We start from the raw sequence: 21539 nt of genomic DNA on the forward strand, positions 1-21539 counted from the left end.
TAAGATGATGATGTTAATTGATGAATAATGCTAAATTGACTAATTATCCAAATATATGAATTTTCGAAAAATTGAAAATGGATGGCCGACATAGGAAATACACCTAAAATTCCCAAAAATATCCTGTGTAGACGATATATATAATTTGAAAAAACAAAGAAGTTATTGAATTCAATTTTCCGAATCTTTGCATTTAAATCCGAAAAAAATCGTTAAACATAATAGGAATATCCGAGAGTAAATCAAAGGCTCACATAATCCGAATATTGCCAACTAGAGCCAATTAGACTACTCTCATTCACAACTAAAACAAACCCAACTATCCATTAAATAAATAGTTTTTCTCTCTTTCACATACTCAACCCAACTAAACCCAACTTTTTATACCCATTAGCAAACCAACTCAAACCATTTTTTATTATATAAATAATAACTTTTAAGTTTAATTTTTATTCTACTAATATTTATTAGAAAAATAAAAAAATATTTAATTTAGTTCTATTAATAAAGTATTTATTTTAAATATAAAACTAAAAAAAATATTTTATATTTATAAAACAAACTTAATAAAATAGATAAACAAAGTTGCAATCAAAACATGAAATACAAGATTACAGATGCGGAAGATGCAAACTACATAATTATCCATAAATGTCGATTTTTTGCCATATATGCTTAATCAAATTGTTTTTCAGAATGTTTTGAACTTCTCTATTGCGAAGTTGTGCCCTATTGGTCATATAACTGGATAGGTCTGCAATTCGTTGAGTGGAATATTCTAAATTTTGATCGTCATCTTCAATATAGGTTCTTCGTTTCTGGTTTGTAGGGTGAAAGACCTTGTTTACCGCATCAAATGTTTGTTGGGTTGTCAACATAGAAGTCTTCCATTAAACGTGTCTCACCCTGATCACGTTCTCGATCACAATACCTCTTTCTTGCTCTGGCAGGATGATATTCTATGAGTAATTCAATGATGATATCATCGAGTTGTCGATTATTTTGAAGAACCCATGCTTCCCATTCCGAATATTCATTCGAACTCGATGAGTTTTCATTATGAGAAATTTTTGAAAGAGATAATAAATGAAGAGTTAGTGTTGGATACCAAAGTATGCCAGTTATATACCTATTTATACTAAAAAGATAACGATAAAATATAAAGATAATGTTCTATTAGTTTATTTAAATAAAATCTAAGCATCCAATACAAAAGTGACACATGGAAATAAATATAATATTCGATTTGGTAGATGATAAAGTGTGCTAGTGACCTACTGACAACTCCATGTGCAAAACAGATTTATAAACAACATTACTTAATAAAATATATTACAAATACGTGAAATACAAAAATACAATATCTTACAAATACATAACATACAAAACTACATAATAAAATATCTTACAAGTTAATTAAAAGACAAACTGGAAATATAGAACACATAATGACCGATAATTAGTTTCCATAAAACTTTGACATTAGAAAGTGTTTCATGTTTTCTTCTTTAAGCGATAAATGCTCCTTTTGTAGCAGTGTGTTCAAATGCACAAGTTGTATGTTGACGAGCTCCCTTTCATCTTTTTTTTGCTCCCTTTCCTTGTCTAAGTCGATTCTTTGTTGTTGCATTTCTTTATCCAATTCGATTCTTTTTTTTTCATGACTTCAAGTTCACTTTCTCTAGCAAGCCTCGTTGCACGAAGTTCTGTAACAATTTCGTTCGCAGCCTTACCTTTCCCTTTTTTTGCCGCATCTCTACCTGTCGGACGTTTAACTGTTGAATCATCACTAGTTGGCGTTTCTAGATTGGAATGGACCCAATACTCCCCTTCTTCAGTAGTCCTTGATCTTTTCGTGCTACCACCACTTTCTTCATTACTCACTTCACATTCAGGAACAACAGAACGTGTTGTGTCACTATCTAACTCTAAAACACACTTCTCGTGTTTACACATAACTTCATTAAAAACAATAATGTTGTTAAACTTGTTCCCACTTGCCTCATAAAGTTTATGGGATTCGTTTTCAATATCTTTTTGACTCATTCCACTTCTTCTTCGACGCCATGCTTCCCAATATACACCAACCCACTTTTGTGCATTTTCACTAAGCCGTTTAAAACAACCTCTCATTTGATCTTCATTCCTGCTATTAAACCTCTCATTTGATCTTCATTCCTGCTATTTAGCTTTTCTGGATTTGCAACCCGAGTGGCATCATACAATTGCTTTATTTGTGCCCACAATGATGTTTTTTTCTGGTTTTTTCCACGCTCCTTATCTTCACTAGCAAAACACCATGCTGATATTAAAACGACATCTTCTGCAACATCCGATTTATTTCCTCGTGGTTGTTTTTCAGTATTTTGTGATGTTTGAAGATTATTTGTGACATGATTTTGGTTGAGATTTGAAAAAAAAACGGAAAATTTTCAAAATACTGAGCATTAGAACAATTTTGAGAGTCTCCAAGATTTATATAAAAATCTGGAAACTTACCATCCATATTTAGAAAATATAAATAAAAATGGATTAAAATACAAAATGAAGATTGGATATGAAGATATATGATATCATACTTTTTTTATAGGTAAAAAAAATTATGATTTTAAGTATTTTTTTTATTTTTTTGAAATGGATAATGTTAAATTTTATTAAGTATATAATTTTATCCTAAAAAAATCTAGAGTTTAATTGATAGGAGGACACGATGGATTTAAAAAAAAGGAAAAGTAATAACAACTTGCTAGGTGATGTGCGCACAACGTCGGTGGGTTCTGTCTCAAATTCTTAAGTTTTTTAATATTATTCTCACAACCAACTTGATTTTTAGTCACTAATGGGCATGGTCTTAAGAAGTATGACCGACTAATCCTTTCAAATTTGAAATAAAGACGTTTTTGATACTGATTTTTATAGTTTAAGCCCATACTATGCCAAAAAAATAGATGGGGAACTTTTTAAATAAAAAAGAGAAAAGTTTGTAGGGCTAAAATGACATTTAACTCAATATTTTATACAAAAATATTAAATTATAAACAAAAATGTTATATTTTAATAAGAGTATTCTTTTAAGTTATAAGCCATTTTTAATAAATTAAAAAAAAAATACAGTATAACTTTTCAAAAATAACTTATTAAAGATAAAAATGAGGAGACCAAATATCCCATAAGCTCCATCTCCCATATGGCGACAACAGGCGATGGAAGTGCTCCTGTGAAAGAGCCGGAGCCGGATCCCGTAGGAGGCCTTTCTGGACAGGTTCTAACCCTTATGCTTTTAATTAGATCAATTATTAATTATATTTTGCTCCCGTGAACCTTTCTAGGCCTATTTAATTTGGATGATATTTCTTACGGCTATCGGAGGGCATCATAAATGGTGGGGCTTTGCATTAGTTTTTTCTTTGTTTCACTGGATGATTGATGCATTCTTTTTCAAATGATTAGGTTTTATTCTTTGGCTGTAGAAGGAATTTATTTTACCACATCATTGTTCATGCAATTAAGGTTTGGGTCTTGGCATTTTGGAATTTGGCCGAATGTTCGTTTTCTATTGGTCATAAGAGTTTTATTAATATGGCAGCAGTCTGCAGAAAGTCATCTCTGTATAGATAATCAGTCGGTTTTGGACTAATGATAGTTCTTACAGTCCTACATATTATCTGAACTTGATCCTCTAAGAGAAGGGGATGGATATATATAGTAGGCATTAGTCACGAAACTTTGTCTCTCATGCATATTTACGAGTTCCGCTGTCAAATGCAGTCATGAGTCATGATACTTGAAACATGAGTCATGAGTTATGAAAACTTTTATGTAGGATAGTGAGCTCTTGATCTCATGCATATGTACAAGTTGAATAGTAAATGGCAATGATGACACATGACTAAGAATTGTGAGTTGTATCTTTGGGAGAGTAGTAAACTTGTTTTGGACACATGTACATATGTGCATAGAATTCTTTTTTTTTTCTTCTGAAAGAAATAATTCTATATTTGGTCTCTCTTTTTTCTTTAATATACTTTCTCATTTGGTGTGATTTTCAGTCACTTGCTTGGAGTATAAAGTTGACGAAAATTTCAATTTTTTCTCACTAGATATCATCATGTGGAAATGAGTATAGCTGTTCATGTGCTAATTTGGATTTTTAAACTTTTAAGTTGTGCCAAATTGTATAAGTGGTTAGTTCTGATAGTGCAAGAGCCTACACCATGTGGTTTTAGACATTTAGAAGTTGCTTAGGGATGAGATAAATTGAGATTAGAGTAGAGAATGGAGGATACAATGCTTTTATGTGTAACAGCTAAAAACTAAAAAGTTGTGAGGATTTCTGAAAATAAAGAGTACCGCTTAAATCGTTGTCTGGATTATTTTCTTCATGCTAGGTTATGAATCTAAGAATCCAATTGTCTTTCATAGATCTGCATCTTGAATCATATATTGTTGTTATTGTATCTATATATTCATAATAACAAATAGCCTTTAGTACTTCAATTTCTACTTATGATGTACATGCCTTTTACAAAAGTATGCTTCACATGCTGAAGAGAAATATGTTGTTATATTGTTTTCAGGTTCCTGAAGAGCAGATTGCTTCACGTGCTGAGCTTGCCATGGTCTACAAAGGTAGCACCTCCCAAGCACCGAGACAAGATTCAGAGCTGTTTAATAATATATAATGCAATTATAAGTCTTCCAATAACATCCATGGCTTCACCACAACACCAAATGACTACGGAGATGCTCCCGGATGAGCTTTTATTAAACATATTCATCCGATTATCGGCCAAACAGCTTGCTCAAATGAGGTCTGTCTCCAAATCTTGGAATTCTCTCTTATCTCAATCCTCCTTTGTGAAATCCCACCTTCATCGTTCTTCTCACAACAACGATCAAATTCTCTTGGTCTTCTGCCCCACGCTATGTTCTTCTGACTCTAAACTGTTTAAAGCACACTTACGTCGATCTCCCCATCTTGAACTCACTGAGTTCAACACATTTTTCCCGGTTAACCTTGAATCTGGTCATACCACTAGAATCAAAGTTATCGGTGCTGTTAACGGCTTAATATGCTCTTTTTACTATCTTCCTGTTCTTCATATCTGGAATCCTTCTCTCTCTGCCATGTCGACTCTCCCACCATATTCTACGCCCTCCTGCCTTCCTTTTGAAATCTGTTTTCGGTTTGGGTTTGATCCCAAAACAAATGATTACAAAGTTGTTAAGCTCACCAGCATAGCAAACTATATTGGTACTTCTCCATATATCTTGAGAGAGTGGATGCAAGTTGAGGTTTATAGTATGAGGAAAGGTTCCTGGGAGTTGATCGCTGAAAGGTTTCCATCGCACATGACAATGGTTGACGATCTCTGTGACGTTTGTGCAGATGGCCATGACGGCCATCTTCATTGGCATTGTCATTGTATGAGAGGGACGGATACGGATACTCCAGCAACGATAGTGGCATTTGATATGGGTTCAGAGACATTCCATGAGATGCCTCTTCCAGATTCTATACTAGAATACAAAAGCTGTTATGTTTTAGGAGTTTTGGCCACAAAGCTTTGTGTGATGACATGGGATGAGAATGATGCATTTGAGGTGTGGGTGATGAATGAGTATGGGGTGGCTGAATCATGGTCGAAAAGACATGCCTTTTCACAATTTGATGGATTCACATCACATGGTGAGTTTCTTGTTGAAGATAGGGATGAACGCCTTGTTTTGTACGATCCAGTTGCAAACAAGGCTAAAGTTTTGGATAACTACTGTCTAGGAGATATATATTTAGAGAAAATTGTGGAGTACGTCGACAGTCTTGTTTGGGTAGCACCTAGTGAGCATGAGATTGTGGATGGTGCAGGACAAAACGAGAGATGCCAAGTATGATAAAATGGTTTTTAGTTGGGTTTATTTATGTCAAGTATTCATTTTTAGTACATTACATCTACATACAGTTTGCCTTCTTTATTTTCTGGACATGGTGGTTCTAATTCAACAAGTATCTAGCCTTATTTCTATTCATTCAAGGAGTTTTTTGTTTTTGTTTCTGTTTTTGTTTTATGTCTGATAACGAAAGCAATTATTTTACTATTTATTAATGTCATTTAATGAGACTGATGTAAACTTTTCTCTTCTTTTCTTGAGGATTCCAAAGTTACACCTCGTTCCCGAGTTTAACAAAAGAAAAGAAGAGAAGAGAAAAGAAAGTCCCGAGAGAAAAGAAGAGAAAGGAAAGGAAAACAAAATTTTCTTTTGTGTTCCCGAGTTGGAGAGAAGTGGAAGGAAAATCAATCATTTTGTTCTTTCTTTCCAAATCCTGAGAAGTGGAAGGAAAATCAATCATTTTGTTCTTTCTTTCCAAATCCTCCCAAATCGGCAGGAAAGTTAGGAGAGAAAGTGATTTTTTCAATCATTTTTTTTGATAACCATCATCATAAACTACCGTTACTAGGTGTAGGTAACAACAGTCACCAAAGGATACCAATTTTTGTAATTTTTTCAATCATTTTTTTTGATAACCGTCATCATAAACTACTTTCCCTCACAAGTTTTTTTTCCATGACTATCGCTAACTTTTAATAACACGTAATATAACCGTCATCATAAACTACTTTCCCTCACAATTTTTTTTTTCATGACTATCGCTAACTTTTAATAACACGTAATATATTAAAACATAACCATAAACTAGTATTAGTCACATGTTTTTTTCATTTGTCATATCTATTGTTGACTTTTTGTGACACGTAATATATTAAACCATGACTATAAACTACTTTTAGTCATACATTTTGTTTGTTTGTCATGACTATTATAAACCTTTAGTGACACATTTTTTTATTAAACTGTGACCATAAACTACTATTAGGCACACCTTCTTTCATTTGTCATGATTATTATTGACTTTTAGTGACATATAGTAGATTGAATGGTGACTATTGTTGACATTTAATCACAATTTTTTGTTTGTCTTGACTGAACAACTTAAAATCACTTAAGCTAGAAAGTGTGGGTTCGGCAATGGGCTCGGCGGGTTCAATGCACACCGGCCGCGTACTCAGCTTGTCGAGCTTGGCTAGGCAAGTTAAGTCGGTGACCAAATGCCGATGAAAGAGAAAAGAGTTTTCAATTGGAAAGTTACATTACAGGTCCCTATGAATTCTCTTTTTCTTCACTTTCTACCCTAAAGTCAACTTGGAACTACTATATTAACCCTTCAACTTTATAAAAAATTGTCATTTTGACTTATTCCCTTTCATATTTAAATCTTTATTAATTCAAGTAAACTATATCTATATAAGTTAATTGTTATTAATAATCTTTGTGTCCTCATTTTAAATTGTATGACGCTTTTACTTGTTGTAATTTTATTTTATTATTTTTTTTGTATTTTATTTGTGAGTGTTTTTGTTGTATTTTTCGTTGAATGTTAATGAAATTGTAGTTTTGCATTAAGTTGGTTAAATTGATTATTTTTAATTTAAATTAATTTAAAAAAAGGATAGCAAGTGTGGCAACCCACACCATGAAATGATAAGTATGACAAACAGTGTGACAAATATGATGTGACGCTGATATCGACCGTGGCAAGTGTGACACCACACCCACCAACCTTATATGCCAAATATCTGATGAATTGACATCATACATGTTATTTTGATAAACTTAAATTAATAGACATATTATACAAGTTGTTTGATACATTAAAAATGTATACTACAATTACATACAAAATATAATAAATGTTTAACAACTTAGTTTAAAACAAGAAAACTAAGAACCATTTGTTGTATTACCGAGTGGTCATAATACCCATCAATTGTTATTTAAGTTGTGTTAGTCTTCATTGTATTTCTATTTGCATCTCTCCATGTGTTTAAACATGTTCATGTAATGTAACATCTCGGGAATTATGAGATTCATATTGCATGCATAAGCTTGAACCAATTAAGTATGGAGGATTTTCTAGCCTAAAACCCTTAAATACTAGCTTGTTGTTGGAGGCAAGGCTCGAACGTGGGGCGTTCACATCTTGAACGCTCAACATTTTGAGCATGGAGTTGGACGCGGAGGCCAAGACGAATGCGGGGTGTTCCAAGGAGGAACGCAACGTGTTCGCCGTCTGCACTCAAAAACCCTAAGCGCACACTATTTAAACAACTTAATACCCAAGGCTCTTCATTCTTTCAGCCTCCACTGTACCTTAAGCCTCATTTCGAAACCCTAACCCTAATTGTGAGCATGTGAGCTTAGAAGACCATCCTTGAGTGTATTTTGGTGTTCTTGAAGAACAGTGATCACCTTGGAGTCTCATGGATCAAGGAAGAGCTTTTGGATCCAGGTTCTCCAACCCATTTGCAAGTCTCAGAAGGTATAAATTTTCTATCTAGCTACCTTATAGCTTAAGATCTAGATTAGAGCTTGTTTTATGCTTCTTATGAACATATGGATGCTGTTTGGGAGTTTGAGCCACTCTAAGAGCCTAGGATTGAAGATCCTTATGTTTATGAGTTGTTAAAGTCATAAACATGGTAACTTGATGGTTGAGGACCAACCATGCAAAGGTTTTGGGTCTTGATTTATGGATAGGATGATTTAATGGATGTTTGGGTCCTTTTGGGCCATGAAAAGGTGCCAAGTGGTCGACTTTAAGGATTAAGACATTGATATGGACCTATTTGGAAGTTTTGGATGTTGGGCTTAAGCTATTAAGTCATTTGAATATTTTTTGGGTTCTGGCCGGGAACGTCGTGCGTAAGGCTGGGGAACGCCATGCGTTCCAGCCTGGTGTCCTGATGGATGGTCCGGTGACAAACGCCCAACGTTCCACAAGGGAACGCCCAATGTTCGTGTCACAAGTGGACTTTTGGCCTTTTTGGTCTTGGACTTAGTTTTGGGGTTAGGGCTTTCTGTTTTGGGACATGTGTGGACTAATCTGATTGAATTTCCCAGTTTGGGCCTAAGGAGTTTGGGGTTGGGCCTTTGTGGGGCCAGTTTGGATTTGGACCTTAGTGGGCCAAATGGGCTTGAGCTATTATTTGGGTTTGTGGATTGTTGGACCAGTTAAGGATGTATGTTAGGATTGGGAATAAGTTATTAGGCTTAGGATGAGGCCTATGTAAGGGTTTGGGCGCAATTTGGAAAATTAGGCCATTGGTGGGCTTTTATAGATTTTGGAGTTTTGGGCTTGATTGGTTTTGGACTTGGGCCTTAGTTATGTATCTTGTTGGGCCAGGGGTAAAATGGTTATTTTACCCCAAGTATGGATTATGGATCATGCTTTAAAACCCAATTGCTAATTGGGTGATATTTTGGTATTGATAGCTCGAAGAGTTGTCAGGACAACAACTAAGGATTTCTTGCAGTGGACTTCAGCAGTATGAGGTGAGTTACCTTCTTGTAGAAGTGGGTCGAAGGCACCAATGCCGACCCACTAGTAGTTGTTTATAGTAGAGATGATTGTCTTTGTGATAATTGTCTGGTATGCCACTATATGTAGAGATTTATGTGCTTGCATGCTATGTTATTGCGTGGTAGTAGTAGGAGGGGTGACATAGACCCCATAACCGGTTGAGATAAACCGAAGGGTAGGTCGAGCACCCAGATATGTCTGACAGTATGTTTATGTATGTTATGTGATAGTGGTAGGGGGTGAAATAGACCCCGTAAATGGTTGAGATAAACCGGAGGGTAGGTCGGGCACCAAGATATGTCTGACAATATGGTTATGATATGTTATCATGTGGTAGTGGTAAGGGGTGAAATAGTCCATGTGGCCGGTTGAAATGAACCGGAGGGTAGGTCGGGCACCCAGATATGCCTAACAAGGGTAGGTCGGGCACCCAGATATGCCTGACAAGGGTAGGTCGGGCACCCCGGTATGCCTGACATGGGTAGGTTGAGCACCCAAGTATGCTCAGCAGGGTAGGCCGGGTACCCAGATATGCCTGACAATATGTTTATTGTATGGTATATGGTATGATGGGGCACCCAGATTTTCATCCTAATATTTCTTAAGAAGATTAGTTCACATAACCTGATAGACTGTAAAACCTCATGGAGTAGGATGTGCATATTCATAGGGAGCCAAGAAATTTAAGAGTTGCCATTCAAAGATGTCAATTATACATTTTACTAATGATTAAAATATGTGCATACACATAGTACCCTTTCAACCTCATAAATGTTTCTTTGATCAAAATGAACTCAAGAAGTCATATTTTCCATATAGATGATGCCTAACCATATGTTCAATTTCGGTACATATACAGACTTACAGACTACACCTCCATCGCAATGAGAAACGTCATCACCCCCGATTAGTTTCATCCTTCTAAATAAATTTTCCCATGATCCAAATTAAATGAGTACAAACTACAATTACCCCTAAATTGACTGATTACCTATACTCAAGAGGCTTTCTGCAGCCAGAAAAGAAAAACTTAAGCGGTTGAAACATACAAAACTATTTAAGGTGTAAAAGAAATGTTTTATTATGAATCGTTTTAAAAAAGTTACAAAAAAAAACTAGATATCGTATCCGTGGGTTTGTTTGGTTCGATGGGCCTGGACGTCTAACCTCGCCCCATTCAGACGCGCTTCCATCCTTATTCACGGTGAAAGAAACATAGAGGAATTTTTCTTTGAGAGCAAAAATGATGAACCTGTCCGGGAAGACCTTTTAGGGAAATTTTCTCCGGCTCAGCCACTTTTGTAGGAAACCTTTCCATCACCCGCCGTCGCCATAGGGGATGCCGGAGATAATCATGTAGAAAGAAAAAGTGCAATTGGAGTGAGAAGAGAGGGTTTTTCTTCGAGAACAAATTAGCATTGGTTTTCATTGAAGAAATTTTAGATTAATAATAATTAAAATTATTTATTTTATTATCATTTTCATACATAATTAGCTTTTATATATATATATATATATATATATATATATATATATATATATATATATATATATATATATATATATATATATATATATATATATATATATATATATATATATTTAAAAATCTACTTTATAAAGTTATTTAATTAAATTAAATTACAAAAGTTATTATATTGCGGCTTATATATATATATATATATATATATATATATATATATATATATATATATATATATATATATATATATATATATATATATATATATATATATTTAAAAATCTACTTTATAAAGTTATTTAATTAAATTAAATTACAAAAGTTATTATATTGCGGCTTGTATGGGGTTATCTATCAAATTGATTTACCTTTCTTAATTTTTTAAACAAGTGATCACCATTTAGAGAAAATCTTAGAAAATATATTAGAGGTTGATATAAATCGAATCAATATCATATAACTCAAAACAAGAAAAATCATACTCAAACGATATGATCTGATTTTGAGTAATACATCAGAACAAGTTTGATTGAGACATGTGTAAACACGTTGTCTTTAAAATAAATATTACCCATAATATTGGACGTCTATCTCCCAAAATACATCAGTCGACAAAAGAGACATTATTATGGTCATAAATCCATATAATAAAGTCTTTAGATTTTACAAAATTTGGAAATAAGAAAAACTAGCAAAACTTTTTCCCATCAATTATGTGTAACATTTTTATACAGTATGTAATGTCCCAAATTTCATATATATATTTTTTCATTTTAAAATAACTGAAACCATTCATTTCATTCTATGAAAATATAATCAGAGTAGAAAATTGTATTCTCAAAACATCATAGTATGACATAAGGCAAATAGTGCGAAAATCTTCAGTGGATGCAATGCGATCATGTCGGGCCTTCCCTTTGATATCAGAAGTACCTGAAACAGTAAACTTAAAACCGTAAGTACAAAGCTTAGTGAGTTCTCCAAATTACCACATACAATATACATAAAGTAACGGGTCCATTTCAACCCTAAGTGAAAGTTATGGGCCAAATCATTGTCTTACAATCATTTTCTACCAAGGGCCAGATCCCAATCTTTCATACACCTGCCACGGGCCAAATGCTGGTCTTTCATACAACTAACTAAGGCCAAATCATGGCCTTTCATACAATCCATGCAAGAGTCACAAAGCAATTAGCATCAAAATTCATACATAGTATACTGAGAAGACGCAACTCACGGACGAAGCAGACTAACACCACAACTTACAAGAACGTAACGGCCAAACTTTACACCACTTAATTATTTTAGACCACGACATGTCAAGGATCTTGCCACAGCGTGATGTTCTGTTGAGGTTGACTAGATCGTTGACTTTTGACTAAGTTTGAATTTGGGTAAAATTTTAGGTTTTTAGGTCATAGGTTGAGATTTGACCTTTGAATACGTGTTTAGGTGGTCGTTATGCCTGCCTTTCTGTGTTGTAGCATCATGTTTCGAGAAGTTTTTTATTTTGGGATTTGTGGACAATAAATGGATCAAGTAAAGACCTTGCGCTTCAATGGAATAGCGTTTAGATCCTATTGGATGTAGATAATATTGGTTATGGGACCCAAGCCCCTGGTTTGTGTTTTGGATTCAAAGGGTAAAATAGGAAATGTGATGTTTCAGACTTCTTTCATGAATTAAGGATTTTAGTTTAGTATTTGAAGTCAAAGGTAACTAGATAAAATTGTGGGGCTTTTCAATACCTTTCCATGCATATAAAGAACACCAAAAACGGAGTTGAAACGGAAGAAGTTATGGTTGTTTGAAGTTGAAGAAGAAATTGGGGGTTTTTTGTACTATGCAGGGCGTAGCTGCTGCACATGGCGTTGGAAAATTACGTTGAGTGTAAATGCTGAAATATTGGACGCATGTTTAATAACCTACGCATGGTGTAATCGCGGCAGATCAAAACCCTAATTCTTTGGTTTTGAGCCCTATTTAAGGGCTCCAACTTATGGGAAACCCTCTCATGACCATCCTCCATCACTAAAGATCATTCATTGAGAAAACCTAGCCTCCTCTTACTTGTTTTGAGTCTTTGCATCATTTATGAGCTTATTTCTCTATTGGAATGTTGAATCTTGAAGAACAAGGTGGTGACAAAGTGTATGGAAGAAGGGTTTAAGTATAGATCCATCAAGGTTACTTCATTCCTGGACCATTGTGAGTAAAAAGCTTCTAATTTGCTCATTGGTTTCGTAGATCTAGTTATTTGGCATATTTGCCACTTTTTGGTCGCTTGAACTTGTGTTTTGGGAGTTGGAAGAACTCTAGCACCTTTTGAGCTATATGGAACATTCGTGGGACTTATTGGACTTGGAAAGTTATGCTCTGATGCTTTTTCATTAAGCCATGCAAGTTGTGTTAGTATTTTTGGTCATTTTAGTACATAAAGTTTAGATCTTGAAAGTTTGTGACCTAGTTATGGATAAAATTGGAAACTTTATCCATCTAAACATCATATTGATTCAGATATGATGGTTGGAGTCTTGGACTTAATGGATTAAGATGAGAAAGATGCGTTTTTTGGTCCCTTTGAGACTTATAGACTAGATCTTGGTTGTTTGGACCATCCTAATGGATAAAGTTGGAAACTTTATCTATTATGTAGCTATTAGGAACCAGATCCGAGAAATTCGATGGTTAACTTTTTGTATTAAGCACTTAATGGGAAAAGTTGGACAACAGCATGATATGCAGGGCACAGTTTTAGCTACACATCACGTAGCCATTTTCTGCCTCGTTTGGATGCCTTATGCTCTACGTTGGGCGTAGAGCATCTTGTATGTGGGATGTAGGTTGACTAAGGTTGACCATTGACTGTTTGACTGCTAACTTTGACCAAGTTTGACTTTAGGTCTAATTGAGGATTCTGGGTTGTAGATTAAGACTGGGTCCTGTTTGTTGTAGAGGTACCCTATAGAGCTGGTTATCGGATATGTGATCATCACTGTTATCTTCTCGACTGCAAGGTGAGTCTTCTCACTGTACTCATGGGTTGAAGGCACCAATGTCAACCTATTGGATTGTGCTAGTTGTCTTTATGATTCTTGTATGTTTATGTTGGGATGGGCCTATTATTAAATTATGTTGGGTTGGGTTGGGCCTATTTGTATGTTGGGATGGGCCTATTATTATTGGGTTGGGCCCATTTGTATGTTGGGTGGTCCTATTTATATATGTTGGGTTTGGCCCATTTATATATGTTGGTCTGGGCCCATTTATTTATATGTTGGGTTAGGCCTATTTTTATGGTGTGTGGTATTTTGGGGAATTCACTAAGCTTTGTGCTTACGGTTTCTGTTTAAAATGTTTTTAGGTACTTCTGATTTCAAAATGAAGGGTTCGGCTTGATCGCACTGCATCCCTTGGAGATTTATTCCACATTGAATGTTTACGAATTACTCTGATGTTTTGAGAATACTTTGACATTGATCGTTTTTGGAACAATGAATGAATAGTTTTGACTTATTTAAAATGAAACTTTTACTAGGTATTTTTGGGACGTTAAATGTGATGTGAGTTGTAGAGGTTTCTGCTTTGTGTGTGAGGTGAGTTTTCTCACTGTGTTACATTTATCATGTGTTGTTTGGAAGTTGCTGATAACTCAAGGTTGCTGATAACCCAATTTGTTGTATGTGAGTTGTTGATAGCTTGGGGTTGTTGATAACCCAAATTGTTGTAATTGAGTTGCTGATAACTCAAGGTTGTTGATAGTCCATAAGGTTGCTAATAACCCATATTTGTTTTATACATTTTACCGTGCTGTGTTGTATGTGATAATTTGGGGAACTCACTAAGTTTTGACATATAATTGCGGATTTAAATATTTTAGGTACTTTTGAGGATCGGAGCAAAAGTGAAGGTGTGACTGTACACATTATCTAGTAGTTTTATAATTTTGGGAGATGTTATATTTTGATACTCTGATTTGGGTTCTATAATTGTGAAACGGTTATTTTGGTGGTGTTGATTTATGAAAATGGGTTTTATTCCCTCTTAAAAATCAAGAATTTTTACGGACATTACATATGATGTCACAAACCATTTTGGCGGAAAGTTGCATGACTAGACTACTTCCTGATATAGAAATCCGTTTAGGGGCGCTGCCCCTTGGACCCTACTAGGGGCGTTGCCCTATACCCCGCCAAGAGGCGCTACCCCAAACCCTCGTATTCATAAGTTCACATTTATTATTCTGAGTGTACATCTCGTACCTCCGGTCTCAATGAGTAAATACAACTCAACATATTTCAATATTAATAATAACTACACTAATATATGTTGATAATACTAAAGTCACCAACGTTGTACTTATTGCACAAGTTATGCCTAACACGTGAAAAAACTCACTTTACTTTGGAGTAATTGTAGTCATTGGGATTTCTAAAACAAATATTTATTTTAGTATATATGTTGAACATTGACTAATTAGGCGAAGTGGTCTAACAAAAGCAAGTACTTTTAAGTTTTAACCATCTTCAAATGCTTATTATCCAATCTAAAAACTTTACTCGACCGTAACTTCTCCATAAGATCACTTTAGAGCATATTTCTATACGGGTGATGAAAATCTAAAGTCAATGTTATTAAATAATAATTAACTTTCACAGTGTTTGCATCAGTACCTCAAACTTTTTCTTCGAGATAACATTTTTTGTTCCGTTTTTATTAAAGGTCTTTTTACCTTTGTTATTTTATCAGTTGAACATGTAAAAATTTTCTATTTGTTCTTTAGATTACATGGAAATCAAATAAACTATTTAAAAACCTATTTGAAGTTGCCTTCACATGGTTTTAATGCAACCCCCAAGGTTTAATCATCTTTGACAAGCTAAGATAGTAAACAAGACACATTCCAGTAGAAAAGAAACTCGAAATTGTAAAACAACAATACATGGTTCGAATAAAGGCAAAAAAAAAAAAAAAAATGAAAGTAATTAAGCTAGCAAGCAAGTCTAATTGGCTTTTGTGATGTAAAACAGAGATAGAGGACAATGCCTTCTAGTGCTGGTTAGCCCTGGCTATATATTCTGAAAATGAAGTTGTAAAGAGGGCATCAGATGCACAACTTAACTCTAAGGCTTCAAATGAGTTGTTGGGGGATGAATCAAAAATATGTTTTGATATACATTTAAAACAAAGCATACAAAGCAATATATGAATTTTGAGCTGATTTCTTGAAGCAAAATAACATAAAATTGTTTCAAATACGTTGCAATGTCATAGTCCACGTCAGCAACAAACCTGACGATGTCACTCACTAGTCACTACACAATAGGCAACAAAATGAAAGTTGAGCTTCCAAACCTTTAAAAAAAAAGATGACAAAATCAAACATATATAACCTCGAAAAATAGAGTTTGCAAACCTTCAGCTGTGTTGACAAGAGGCAATAATTATCATAACCAAGATTGATAGCTACACATTAATTAGTCTCATTATAAAACAGAAATAATTTCTTAATAGAAGACTCCTTATATAAGAAGCAACAAGGCTAAACATATGTTGAATTTGAACCAACAAATACAAATGTTAAACAAGGTCGAACTTGCTGGCATTAAGAAAATCAAATGGAACCACAAGGAAAAGAGAGAAAGTGCATGTAATGTACTAAAAATTGATACTTGACATAAACCTAAACAAGAGACATAGATAGTATCATACTTGACTCCTCTCGGTTTCGATACGTTTGGCAGGTGCTACCCAAACAAGACTATCGATATACTCCACAAGTTTACCTGCTTCACATTCTGGAAATGAAAAATCATTCTTCAAAATTTGAGCCTCTTCTGTAACTGGATCATACAACACAAGACGAGAAAACTGATCTTGAATAAGAAACTTGTTGGCTGATGTGAACCCAAACGGATATGTATCACCAATAAACTGTGAAAAGACATGGCGTTTCACCCATCCATAGTACTCCTCCATCACCCACACCACACATCCAACATCCTTATAACATGACATCACACAAAGCTTTCCCCCAAAACTCCTAAAAGAACCATTATGTGGTTATGATTTAGTGTAGAATCTGGAAGAGGTATCTCACGGAATGTCTCTGAACCGAAATCAAATGCCACTATCGTTTTTGTATCTTCCTTCCCATTCGTACAACCAAGCCAATGAAGATGCCCGTCATGGCCATCAGCACAAACAACATCGTTCTCATCAATCCATGTGATGTGTAATGGAAACCTTTCAGTGATTAACTTCCAGGAACCCTTTTTCATGCTATAAATCTCAACGTCCATCCACCATTTAACACGGAATCCATTGGCAAAAGCTGTAAGCTTCACAACTTTGTAATCATCAGTTTTTGGATCAAACCCAAACCGGAAAAAGATTTTGATCCAACCATAACCATCAGATGATACAGAATATGACGGAAGAGTTAGGATGGAAGAGAGTGAAGGGTTCCAAATCTGAATGATGGAATCACTGTAGGAAGAGCATATCAAGCCATTGACAGAATCAATAACTCTGATGCTTGTATGTGGAGATTCGGGGTTAGGTGGAAGTTTGATGAAACTACTGAGTTGGGGATTGGGGTTAACCGAGAGTTTGAAGCCATAATAATGGTCATCAGAGAAGTGAAAGAGAGTTTTATCTTTGTTAAAGATGGAATGATGGAGTTGGGTTTTTACAAAGGAGGATTTAGATAATAGGGAATTCCAAGATTTAGAGATGGATCTCATTTGAGCAAGCTGTTTGGCCAATAAGCGAATGAATATGTTTGATAAAAGCTCGTTTGGGAGGTTTTCAATAGTTGTTGGTTGTTGTGGTGAACCCATCATTGTTGCATTTTCGTTAATGAACTTTGAATCTTGTCTCAATGCTACTGTGCCAGTGCCCATGGTGCTACCTTTGTTGGCATCAGCAGGTGAATCAATCTGTTTCTCAAAAACCTCAAGAATATTGGTACCACATATTGCACTTGAAAATGTAATCATAGATTTGAGCTCAAAAGGAACAACAAAACCAACAAAAGAGGTGCATGAAAATATCACTCACTCTTGAAATTTCAGTAGCGGCAAGGAAGTTGTCAGAAGGTGACTCCTCGATGGTTCTTGAATGCAACAATGCTATCAAGTGTTGGGTTTCAGACCTGTAGTAGCAGTATATATATAACACATCACTAGTGACAAAATAGTATATTCCAAATAATGAATCACGATTAAATCTTGTCTAGATTATTATGAGATGGTAATCAAATTGATTCTCATTCCCTGTTGAAAACGTAAAATACAAGGAAATATATAGATTATGTACAGGGCTGTTGGGCCGTTTATAATAGAACTAATATTGGGCTAAGATATACACGGATACAATATACACTAACTTCCCCCCGCAATTTGATCTGGAGGGAAATGACGGGCGTTTAAACTGGAGCGAAACTCTATGAATAAATTGGTGGGTAGACCTTTGGTGAAGATATCGGCATACTGGGAGGCGGATGGAACATGAAGAACACGTATGTGGCCGAGAGCTACTTTGTCGCGAACAAAGTGAATGTCGATTTCGATGTGTTTCGTTCGTTGGTGTTGAACTGGGTTGGTTGACATGTAGACCGCATTGACGTTGTCACAATATACAATGGTTGCTTGTGGCGTAGGACAACGAAGTTCAAGAAGAAGATTCCGGAGCCAGGAGATTTCAGCAACAGTTTTGGCAACACCACGATACTCAGCCTCAGCGCTAGATCTGGAAATGGTGCCTTGTCTTTTGGAGGACCAAGAAATAAGGTTGTCTCCAAAAAATACACAGTATCCTGATGTGGAGCGTCTGGTTGCAGGGCATCCCCCCCAATCCACGTCAGAGTAGGAAATGAGAGATGAAGTGGGGGAGACGTATAGTTGAAGCCCATGATCAAGAGTACCCCGCACATAGCGAAGAATCCGTTTCAGAGCTTGAAGATGGGACTCGCGGGGATCATGCATGTATAAGCAAATTTGTTGAACTGCGAAAGTAATGTTAGGTCTAGTGAAAATGAGATACTGAAGTGTTCCTGCTCGACTGCGAAATAAAGTAGGGTCAGCTACGGGTGTGCCGGATGCGTCGAGTTTGTGGAGTGGTTCAGATGGAGTCCGACATGGATTACAATTTTGCATGTTTGCTCGATCTAAAATCTCATAGGCATACTTCTGTTGAGAGAGGAAAAGACCTGTGGAAGATCGGACAGCAGAGATGCCCAAAAAATAGTTAAGTGGTCCAAGATCTGTCATGGAAAACTCACTGCTAAGTTTGGCAATAATTTGCTGCAAGAGAGATGTAGAAGAAGCTGTCAGTATGATGTCGTCAACATACAGTAATAAATATGTGGTTGCACCAGCTGAGTGAAGAATGAAAAATGACGGGTCAGTGCGACTGTGGTGAAAACCAATGGATGTGGCATGATGGGCAATACAGTGGAACCATGCCCTAGGAGCCTGCTTGAGACCATAAAGGGATCTCTGAAGACGACATACGTGATCAGGAAATTTAGTATCTTTGAAGCCCGGAGGTTGGAACATATATACGGTTTCCTGTAAGTGGCCGTGAAGAAATGCATTCTTTACATCAAGCTGATGAATCGGCCAGTGTCTTGAGACAACAATGCTGAGAACTGTGCGTATGGTGGCCGGTTTGACAACCGGGCTGAATGTCTCATCGCAGTCGATGCCTTGTTGTTGACTACAACCATTCGCTACAAGTCTTGCTTTGTAGCGAGAGAGAGAACCATCTGCATTAAATTTGTGGCGAAAAAGCCACATAGACCTGACAATATTAACCCCTTGGGGTCTGGGGACAAGGGTCCAAGTCCTGTTCGAGATAAGGGCATTGTACTCATCAAGCATAGCCTGACGCCAGTTAGGGTCCTTAATGTAATTCTATGAATCTTGATGATCTTATTGATATGAGGAGCCCTCAATATATACAGCAGGAATAGGAGAGATTACAGGGATATACAAAGAGATATTCTAGGAAATTGCTAATCACAATCAATTTACAATAAATACAAATATATATGGAGATATGTTATGTTCTACTAATAGTCCTCCGCAGTCGAAACTATAGCTGGTCGGATGGAGAGACTGGATCGGAAGCGAGTGAAAAGTTGACGAGGTAATCCCTTTGTGAAGATATCAGCATATTGGTAATCTGCCGGAACATGGAGAACTCGAAGAGAACCCATGCGAACTTTTTCTCATACAAAGTAAATATCAATTTCAACATGTTTTGTGCGTTGGTGTTGGGTTTTGTGTGAGATAAACGGCTGAGAGATTGTCACAATAAATGATTGTGGCTTGGCGTACTGGAAGGTGTAACTCGAGAAGCAAGTTTCGTATCCAAGTTGTTTCAGCTGCAGTGTTTGTGACCCCTTTGTATTCTGCCTCAGCACTAGAACGAGAAATTGTGGGTTGACGTTTAGATGACCAAGAGACCAAGTTATCACCGAGGAAGACACAGTAGCCAGAAGTGGAGCGTCGGGAATCCGGGCACCCTCCCCAATCTGCATCAGAATACACAGTAAGTTTGGCAGATTTAGAAGGAGTGATGTGTAGACCGTGGTTGCTGGTTCCTTTGAGATACCGCAGAATGCGTTTGAGAAAATTGAAGTGTGGTTCACGTGGATTATGCATGAAGAGACACACTTGTTGGACAGCATATGCCATATCTGGTTGTGTGAAAGTGAGATATTGGAGAGCACCAGCTAAGCTGCGGTAGAGAGAGGGGTCGGACATTGGTTGGCCAGCAGTGAGGCTAAGCTTGGAGCCCGTGTCGGCAGGAGTGGTACTTGGTTTGCAGTTTTGCATGTTGGCACGTGTTAAGATGTTGTTGATGTATTGAGCTTGAGAGAGAAAGAGACCACCATTTTGATGTTGAACTTGGATGCCGAGGAAGTGATGAAGTTGGCCGAGGTCAGTCATAGCAAATTCTTTAGACAATAGGCCAATGACACGCCGAAGAAGGGATTCACTTGAGGCAGTGAGGACGATGTCATCTACATACAATAAAAGATATGCCATTTGGTGTCCAAGCTTGTAGACAAAAAGGGAGTTGTCACTGGTGGTGCTTTTAAATCCACATGTTTGGATGAATGTGTTGGATTAGTGTCTAAGTCCATAACTATTTTGGTATGTACTTGACCCGATGGTGCATGGTCCTTTTGGGTTGCCTTCACCAAAGCAACTTGATTGGAGAAATAAATAAAGAGAGAGAGGTTATTATGATTTATTAATATGTTATAAGAATAATATATTAAAGGAGAAATCATATTTGTTTAATTAATATTGGTCAATAATTAATTAAGAATTATTTTGTGATCAAGTGTAATTAATTAAACTAGAGGGGCTGAATTGTAATTATGTGATAGTTACAAAATAAGGTAAGGATTATCTTATATATATGGTGAACGAATTTGAGGTGTAAATCCCTTAGAATTTGACTAGGATAAGGGTTTCTAGGACTTATCTTATGGTTGCTTGGTGGACAAGCAACTAGATAAGGATAATGACTAAAACCTTAATCTTTACACCTATATAAACCCCCTAAGGCTCATGAATTCGTCTAAGCCTTCCCAAGAGATCCTAAGGACGAATTCCT

General features: G+C 36.0%; 3 protein-coding genes across 3 annotated transcripts; 1 reads left to right on the forward strand and 2 right to left on the reverse strand.

Moving 5' to 3' along the window:
• Nucleotides 1-1605: 1605 nt before the first annotated feature.
• LOC111910101 (uncharacterized) lies at nucleotides 1606-2133 on the reverse strand. The gene has a single exon (XM_023905890.1). The coding sequence runs from the start codon at nucleotides 2131-2133 to the stop codon at nucleotides 1606-1608; it is 528 nt and encodes a 175-aa protein (XP_023761658.1).
• A 2577-nt stretch (nucleotides 2134-4710) lies between these two features.
• On the forward strand, nucleotides 4711-5892 carry LOC111910154 (F-box/kelch-repeat protein At3g06240). The gene has a single exon (XM_023905931.2). It carries the CDS (start codon nucleotides 4711-4713, stop codon nucleotides 5890-5892), a length of 1182 nt encoding a protein of 393 aa, XP_023761699.1.
• An 11029-nt stretch (nucleotides 5893-16921) lies between these two features.
• On the reverse strand, nucleotides 16922-17905 carry LOC111910102 (F-box/kelch-repeat protein At3g06240). Its single transcript, XM_023905891.1, has one exon. It carries the CDS (start codon nucleotides 17903-17905, stop codon nucleotides 16922-16924), a length of 984 nt encoding a protein of 327 aa, XP_023761659.1.
• Nucleotides 17906-21539: the final 3634 nt, after the last annotated feature.

The sequence above is a fragment of the Lactuca sativa genome, chromosome 5 (assembly GCF_002870075.4).
Source record: "Lactuca sativa cultivar Salinas chromosome 5, Lsat_Salinas_v11, whole genome shotgun sequence".
NCBI classification, from domain to species: domain Eukaryota; kingdom Viridiplantae; phylum Streptophyta; class Magnoliopsida; order Asterales; family Asteraceae; genus Lactuca; species Lactuca sativa.

Excerpts from the sequence above, each read along its gene's own strand:
- LOC111910101 (XM_023905890.1), bottom strand. The coding sequence starts at position 2,133 with ATGAGAGGTTGTTTTAAACGGCTTAGTGAAAATGCACAAAAGTGGGTT.
- LOC111910154 (XM_023905931.2), top strand. The coding sequence starts at position 4,711 with ATGGCTTCACCACAACACCAAATGACTACGGAGATGCTCCCGGATGAG.
- LOC111910102 (XM_023905891.1), bottom strand. The coding sequence starts at position 17,905 with ATGATTACATTTTCAAGTGCAATATGTGGTACCAATATTCTTGAGGTT.